Source organism: Gallus gallus, chromosome 8 (genome assembly GCF_016699485.2).
Source record: "Gallus gallus isolate bGalGal1 chromosome 8, bGalGal1.mat.broiler.GRCg7b, whole genome shotgun sequence".
NCBI classification, from domain to species: domain Eukaryota; kingdom Metazoa; phylum Chordata; class Aves; order Galliformes; family Phasianidae; genus Gallus; species Gallus gallus.
The window spans coordinates 23,851,305-23,859,643 of NC_052539.1; the positions used below are offsets into that span (position 1 = coordinate 23,851,305).

Below are 8,339 nucleotides of genomic sequence, written 5' to 3' on the forward strand. Positions count from 1 at the left end.
TTTTTTAAAATTGAGGAAAAAAATGTGCTTTTGTTTCTTTTATCTCAGAGTACTATAAACCCTGTTGATGCAGTGTATCAGCCCAGTCCTTTGGAACAGCCAGTGATCAGTGCAATGCCTTCCCAGACTGTTATACCTCCAGGTACGGAAGAGAAGTTCACTAGAAATATTCATCAACAGGCGGGATGCAGCTGCACTGTAGATGGAGGGGCTGCATGAAGGTGGATAGTTTCTGTGCCCCGTGTATGCAGTGCAGGTGCTCTCTGCACTTGGTGGTGCAAAGCAAGGGAAAAGAGCAGGAAGCGTGGAGCTTCCTCAGCCATCAGGTAACACTGCCTCTAGTTCTGTGGATAAGCCTGTGTGTTACACTTGTCCCAAATTATAGCTTACACTTCTAATATTCTTTCCTAGAGTAAATGAAAGTACAATCTTTTGGAAAAGAAACACTTTTTAGCTAACTAATGGCAACTTCTGGAATGTAAAAAAAATCTGAATGAGCAGCTAATTAACAGTGACAGAATTGTGTTTCTCTGGGAGATCTGTCTAGACAAAGATTTTTGTTTGAGATGACACAATGTGGAATCTCCTTCCCCGAAAAAGCACAATTCTCACAATTAAATATGACTTTTGTATTTAACATCTCAAAATATGTCCTAGAACCTCAGCTGTGCAAGTCAGAGCAGCGACCCTCATCTTTACCAGTGGGACCTGTAGTAGCGGCACTTGGAAATCAGACTCCAACACCAAATAGTACAGGTACAGCTCTGTGTAAATGGCTGATGTACAGAAAAAAAGGCTGAATATATGCTGTCTGTAGTCCACTTTGCTATTAAAGTAACACTGCATAGGCCAACTATAAAAGAAGATCTTAAACTATTAGTAATGTTGTAGTCCTCTCTCTTTGGGAGCAATACTTGCTGCTCACTCCCATGGATACAATTCCCATTGATCTAACCTTTCATCAGTAATTCTAGTGATGTGATTATTTATTTATTTATTGCATATTGACTGCTTGACTTAACCTGGTAATTTGTCAGATGGTCTGACTTTGTTTCTGAAACAAGTGGAGTAGAACGTTTGTTTTGATTTCCTTACAGTGAGAGCAGTCAAATTTGGAATAGGTTCTGCAGAAAAACTGTGACATCTTCATCTTGGGAGATATTTAAGATCTGACTGTATGTGAATTTGAACAAACTGTTCTAACTTGGAAGTTACTTGTGCTTCAAGTGGGAGTTGGACCAGATGACTTCTAGAGGTCCATTCCAACATAAACCATACTGTGTATCTGTAAAAGTTTTCAGTATTGCTATTTTGCCTTTTAATCTACAACTGTGGAGAAAATATGTCCTTATACTTCACTGTTGTTCTCAGCTCTTAATTTTTTCTGGGGGGGTGACATTTCTTTTGTTATCTGTTAAGCTGAGCTGAATACAAACCTGACTAATGATTGCATCTAATTTGGTAAGCTATCCTATCTTCTGGCTTTGATAAAATCAATGAGGACTCAAGCAGTCCCAGAGAACTGGTGGATTTAGTTTTTTTTTATTGTTTGATTGTTATTCTTAAATATGTAATTCTTAATACCCTACAGGAAGCGGGCAATCAGCACCTAGCAGCAGCCTCACTTCTCCAAGCCATGTCAATCTGTCTCCAAACACAGTGCCAGATTTTTCTTACTCAAGCAGTGAGGATGAATTCTATGATGCTGATGAATTCTATCAGAGCAGCTCTTCCCCAAAGCGATGTATGGAGTAAGTAGCTGAAAGAATGCAGTATGTGCTGAATGCAGATTCTATTTTTGTTGTTGTTTTGTTTTTTTTTATCTCAAGTGTATGGCTCTACTTGTAGGGGTTGTTTAATCAAACAAGCCAGATTGGCTTCAAATAATAAAAAAAAAAAAGGCAAGTCACTCTTTATGAAACAGAATAAGAACACCTTATCCCCCAGCATGGTTGTCGGTCAGGGATGCAGTTTCCTTCCCGTTCCAGCTGAAACACATGTTGACGTGACTCTTAACATAGATTGAAATAGGGAAGCCACCAGCTCAGAGAATTAATTCGAGACTTGGATGTATTTCATATGTATATATAGTGTAAATAGCCAAATCCCTGTCACAGATTAATAAGGGGTTTTTGTTTTCATTTTTATTAAGTTGCCTGCCTTTCCCCAAAGACACTATTTCTTTAATCAGATACATAATTTTAAGAGATGCTACATGGTTTTCTGTGAAATAGCACGCAAACTCCTTAGAAAACTGAAGCCTATGCATAGCAATATTATGGTATATTATGATAATTTCTGAATCTTCTCATTGTGAATTGCAAGAACTGATTGTTCTTCTTTAGTTCTTCAGGGTCTGCTGCAGTCCTGACTCGCAGCAGCACAGGGAGTAGTTTGAAACGTCCAGATACCACAGAGTCACTCAATTCTTCCATGTCCAATGGGACAAACGATGCTGGTAAGTGGGCTGTGTGAACTTCACGTAAGGAACTCTTAATTGTTTATCTTTCTGTAAACTGTGTCAATATATGTACACAACAAGATACTTGTGGAAAATAAGACCTTTTTAACAGCTTTTATATATGTATAAATATATATAGATATATGTATATACACTAGTTAAATATAGAGAGTCTTTGAAGGTTTAGAGAAAAAAGCAATTTGGTCTTTTTAGATCTCTTCGATCCTCCTGATGATAGAGATGATGATGCAGAAGGAGAATCAGTGGAAGAACATAAGAGTGTTATCATGCATCTCTTGTCACAAGTCAGATTAGGAATGGATCTAACAAAGGTAAACTTGCCAACTGTTCATGGGGAGGGAGAGGAAAGTCCCGAGTTCTGTATAAATGGCTTCAACACTGAAGTGATGACCTAACTGTACACCTAATGGCTAGTTATGCTATGGCATTTTGTTTTTAATTGGAATTGGTACTGGGAGAGGAGAAATGAATGCTGAGTAAGTATATCTGACTCCTAAAACCTGACTGGACAAAGTTGTGTTGAAATAACTGTTGTAGGAAGCAGGACAGGTGCAATGTTGCTACTGCATACAGCATCTCTGTTAGCCCAGATTTATAGGCAGTTCAAGGATCAGTTCAAATAGGCCCAGATCTGTGATATCTCCAAGTGTGGTAACATTCAGTAAGACGTGTATCAAGTAAAAGCAGGTATTAGCAAAGTGTTTCACTACAAGCTTGAACTGGGATTTCTTGAAGTAAGTTGCTTGCTTATTTCAACTGGTACATGTAGAAGTAAAGAGCTGGATGTTTCCTGAATGTGACCTGTTTAAATGGGAGCTCTTGGTGAGTTTGAGAGCAAAACTGCCTCACAAAGAGTTGGGTGGTTTGTAAGCCATTTATGATTAGTATGTAGAATGATTTTGTGCAGGATGTCAAAATACTTCAATCTGTCTGTAAGAGCTCGTTTTCTTTACTCAGGTGGTTCTTCCAACATTTATCTTGGAAAGAAGATCACTGTTGGAAATGTATGCTGACTTCTTTGCACATCCAGACTTGTTTGTCAGGTATTCAACGTTTAAAGTAGAGCATTAGCTGGTTCTTACGTTATTTATGGCTCTTGTGGGCTGTCAAATATAAATTACTAATTTTGAAGACAAATGCTTAAGTATTGATCTAAACTTAAAAAACAGTCATAGTAGTCTGGTCAAACCTTGAGCTGTAAAGCAACTAACCATCCAAAAACTTTCCCATGTTGGAGATACCTACTTATATAACGTGTCGCCTTTTCTTCTTTTCTCTGTTTTGGACTATGAAGCATTAGTGACCAGAAGGATCCAAAAGAAAGAATGGTTCAAGTGGTTAAATGGTACCTCTCAGCTTTTCACGCAGGAAGAAAAGGGTCAGTTGCAAAAAAGCCTTACAATCCCATTCTGGGCGAGATCTTCCGATGTCATTGGGTACTGCCAGGCACTGAAGGTGAAGATGATATGGTTAGTTTTCTAGTCGTTTGTTTTTTGGTGCTTAGAACCCAAAGCTTTAGCAGTGTACTGACTGAAATTGCATCTGCTGTGTTCAAGGAGCAAAATTTACAAATTGTGGCAGCTTCTTAACTGATTTTTTTCCTTGCCTCCCTCTTCTTCCTTTTCTTTGGATAGAGGTTTTCAATTCTGTGCATAACAAAATCAGAGCCTTCTGCTTTTTTTAAGAAAAGAACTACCTGACGTGTTGAGAATGTTCTTTTATTTCCTGAACAGTTTCCTATTGATTTTTCTTTGGAGAACCGATAAAAATCAGAACTTTAAATGCTGTGTATTTTGAACATGAGTTTCTTTCCATCACTTAAAACATGGGAAGCAGCACAGTTTGTCCAGGATCTTCTCCTAAAGTTTGAAAGTTACAGAGTCTTCTCAAAGTTGGATTCTGAGCTTGCACAGTATTTTAGTTGGGTAGCTGTGCCTGGCCACTCCTCCTTTCGTACTCCAACGGAGTAGGCCTGCTTCAGTGAAGGATGTCTAGGTCTGAAATAATCTCCTAGTGCATGAGCTCATACAAAGCCGTCTTCCTGTTTCTGAGGCGAATGTTTAAACTCTTTCTTTCGTTCTTCTTTTTCTTTTCTTTTTTTTTTTTTTGGTAATAAAGGCAGTATTGTAATTTGTCAGAAGCAGTGGAAGGAAAAATACTACTTATGATTTGCCACAGGAAACAAATGGTGTTACGTGGTTGTGTGAGACATACGCTCTGACCATTACTAATATGCGTGTCAGACTTCCTGAGAAGCAAAAATGAAAACGATCTCTGTCACCCATCTGTTATTAGCTAATAAAAAATAAAGGGAATTTAAATATTACTTTTTAATTGAGTTTACGTGTGGCTTTTTAACTATTGTTTCAGTATCGTGGTCACCACCTCAAATACCTTTTCACTTAAAACCCAGAGAGCAGAAACTGTATGTTCCTTGGAAAGCATCACAGTTCCAGGAATGAGTTTCTCCACATTAAATTAGCAAGCTGACAAATACACAAAACCCAACTGAAGTTTGTTTTTAGAAGCCTACTTTAAAGATGGAAGCAGCTTCTCTTGGAAGCATCCTGTTACTTTCTGGTGTTTTGTCAATGTCAATGATGAAAATCCTCTCTCTTATCACACAGGAGCCGGTTTCAGAAGGACCAGTTCCATGGGTCAGCAAAAGCAACGTAACGTTCGTGGCAGAGCAGGTCTCTCACCATCCTCCAAGTAAGCTGACAGTAACTTGGCTAACAGAAATGGCAACAGTGAAGTCAGAATCTGGTTTAAATCTTGGCTTTACATTTTCTCTCTGAATGTAAAAGCTGAAAGCTTTTTCTATAAACATCTTTCACAGAGAGAAATAAATACAAATTTTTGCTCTGTATTGTGATATTTCCTGACACAGGAATTTGGAAGCAGTATTAATTTCTTAATTAATTTCTTGTGCTGCTGATCTTAATATCTTTATCTTCAGTTTCAGCATTTTATGCAGAGTGTTTTAACAAGAGGATACAATTCAATGCTCACATATGGACCAAGTCAAAATTCTTAGGAATGTCAATCGGAGTGCATAACATAGGGCAAGGTATGTGTGTGCAGAGTTAACAGCAGAATGAAAATCTACATTCTGCAACTACAACTTTGACAAAAAATATTTTAAGTCATCCTATGGGACGCGGATGTTTGAGTTTATGAAACTAGAACTCACGTATCTAGGAAGTGAGGATTTTCTAGAGCCGAATTCTTCCTGTAAATACCACAGTTTTCCCTGCCTTGTCTGACAGCTAGGCATTCCCAGGCTCTATGAGAAATAAAGCTCTCCACCTTTCCTTTTTATGGTATTCCTTTTAATGAAGCATCTCAGGAGATCACTGTGAGAAGCTTTATGAAGGTTTTGCTGGATGTTTTTAAATTTTATTTTGCCTTTTTAATAGGGTGTGTCACATGCCTGGATTATGATGAACACTATATTTTGACCTTTCCTAATGGTTATGGAAGGCAAGTAAATATTCTGTTTGGTATTTTCATTTGTCTTGTAACACATCATATTTTAGATTTAGCACTTAGAAGGCTCTACATGTGTACATGTATGTTTATAATTGCAGGTCTATTCTCACTGTGCCATGGATAGAGCTTGGTGGAGAATGCAGTATTAGCTGCTCAAAGACAGGCTATAATGCTTCCATTGTCTTCCACACAAAACCATTTTACGGAGGAAAGAAGCACAGAATTACAGCTGAAATCTTGTAAGTAAGCAACTTTCTTCATTTCATTTTCCTCTACTTAAATGTTGGCTGTGCTTTTTAAAGTCAACACTGTACACCCAAAGACTGAGGTTGTGGTGATTATGTGCCATTTACATTATGATGATGATTATGGATGCCATTTACAGCCAGAGGATTTGTGAGGAAAGCTACATAAACCTGCATTGTAGCCTGCCATGCTCTTAAGTATTCTTAGCGGTATCCCAAAAGGAATTTAAGTTTTTGGCCCTGAATTATCTAACATCAAGTTTCGATCCTTTGGGTTTTTTACTTACTGTAATACAACTGCGAAATGCCTGCTTTTTTTTTTCTAGTTCTCCTAATGACAAGAAACCCTTCTGCTCAGTTGAAGGAGAATGGAATGGTGTCATGTATGCAAAATACTCAACAGGGGTAAAGTACCTTTTTTTTTTTTTCTTTTTAAACTATGTGTGTGGGTATGAAAATCTAAAATGAAACAAGCATTAGCAGTTGGGAACTCATGGGAAGATGCTCAAAAGATGCTCACAAGAATGCTGAATTCAGGATTTAAGTCCTGAACACAACCAGTGTTGTGAACAACCAGTACAGAGGAATGTGAGGGGATATAAATTATAAGTCCAGATAAAGAACTGATGTCTATTTTTTTTACTCTCTCACTAGGAGAATAATGTCTTCATAGATACCAAGAAAATGCCTATAATTAAGAAGAAGGTAAGGAAATTGGAGGACCAAGAGGACTTTGAGTCTCGCTGGTAAGAACTTCAGTTAAACTGACAAATTCAGCTCTATTTTTTTGTAGCTGAGCAGTATGCAGTGTGACAGAGCGGGTGCTCCTAACTGCTCACTGCTCGGACAGCTGCACTCTGTGATGGCACTCATTGAGGGATGAACTGAAGCACGAGCAGGTTGGGGTTAACAGGAAAGAAGAGATGTAGCTCTTGATCACATCCTCACTGGGAGGTCCACAGAGCTTTGCTACAACCTCCCTGTTTCTGGCAGTAGGCAATGCAGTTGTGGTTCAATATGTATTGTATTTCTGTCCTTTGGATAAGTGATCAGTTCAAGCAGTGACAACTAATACGCAGTAGTATGTTTCTGCAGCCTCACAGCACTGTGCTTCTATAAACCTGTCTCCATTTAAATTTCTGTTTTCAGCTTATGGAAAGATGTGACCTACAACTTGAAAATAAGAGACATTGATGCAGCTACAGCTGCAAAGCATGCACTTGAAGAAAGACAAAGAGCTGAAGCGAGAGCCAGAAAGGAGAATGAGACCCCATGGGAAACAAGGGTGAGATTTCTTCAAGGAGTGTTGGTGTCTTATAACCTGTAGTATTTTACTGTCCCTTTGCAATTTCGGCATAAAAGCGCTTATTCTTAGTTATTTCCTTTTCTCTAGTTATTCCATGAAGATGGAGAATGCTGGGTTTACGATGAGCCACTACTGAAACGACTCGCTGCCGGTAAACACTGAGGGGGTCAGAAAAAATGATCAGGCCTTGACTTAGCAGAGTTCACGTCTGATACCAGGATAGTCATCTGTTGTCACGTACGTAACGTGTGGAGCACCTGTCCCCTCCAGTTACAGTGGTTCCTATCTCAGGGATACCGGACTTACTGATGCAGATAAGCAATTAAACAAAACAGGAAACGTCTTGGCTGCACGGTGACTTCTGTTGGACTCTGCTAGACTGGTAGTGTATGCAGGCTGCAGTGGCAGGCTGCTGGAGCCCTTCCACTGATGCTTCTAAAGCATCCGGGCTGTGACATACACCTTGTATAACCACTGTGAAGGCCTTGACATTTGGTATCAGTTGCATTATATTCCTGGGTCCTACATATTAAAAAATAAAACCACCAGAAAGCAACGTGCAAGACATCATTTAAATCAAGCTAATGTTTGCTATGTGTAAATACGAGGATTCCTTTGATGGGAAGGTTTGTTAGAAACTGCTACATAAATGTTATCTTCCACCTGTATGATAATCAAATCTTTTGGCATTTCAGTGTCTTGCCCAAAATAACTTTGTTATTTTGAGATTAAAATGTAACCATAGGTAATTCTACTCAGTGCATCTTAAAGCTTCATAAATAGATTTTTCAAACTTCTCTTAAGGACTTTTTAT

The 8,339-nt window shown here is 38.6% G+C and overlaps 1 protein-coding gene across 8 annotated transcripts in view; it reads left to right on the plus strand.

Moving 5' to 3' along the window:
- Positions 1-8,322, plus strand: part of OSBPL9 (oxysterol binding protein like 9) — a 53,076-nt gene extending 44,754 nt beyond the window's left edge. For all 8 annotated transcript variants that reach the window (XM_422468.8, XM_003641708.6, XM_046944877.1 and 5 more), the window contains 15 exons: positions 49-142; positions 658-756; positions 1,592-1,751; positions 2,346-2,458; positions 2,675-2,793; positions 3,440-3,525; positions 3,777-3,951; positions 5,110-5,194; positions 5,442-5,552; positions 5,902-5,965; positions 6,073-6,213; positions 6,546-6,624; positions 6,874-6,965; positions 7,369-7,504; positions 7,613-8,322. In XM_422468.8, the coding sequence (XP_422468.4) occupies positions 49-142; positions 658-756; positions 1,592-1,751; positions 2,346-2,458; positions 2,675-2,793; positions 3,440-3,525; positions 3,777-3,951; positions 5,110-5,194; positions 5,442-5,552; positions 5,902-5,965; positions 6,073-6,213; positions 6,546-6,624; positions 6,874-6,965; positions 7,369-7,504; positions 7,613-7,687 (1,629 nt within the window). In that variant the 3' untranslated portion in view covers positions 7,688-8,322. The remainder of the gene's footprint in view (positions 1-48; positions 143-657; positions 757-1,591; positions 1,752-2,345; positions 2,459-2,674; positions 2,794-3,439; positions 3,526-3,776; positions 3,952-5,109; positions 5,195-5,441; positions 5,553-5,901; positions 5,966-6,072; positions 6,214-6,545; positions 6,625-6,873; positions 6,966-7,368; positions 7,505-7,612) is intronic.
- The last annotated feature ends 17 nt before the right edge of the window (positions 8,323-8,339 follow it).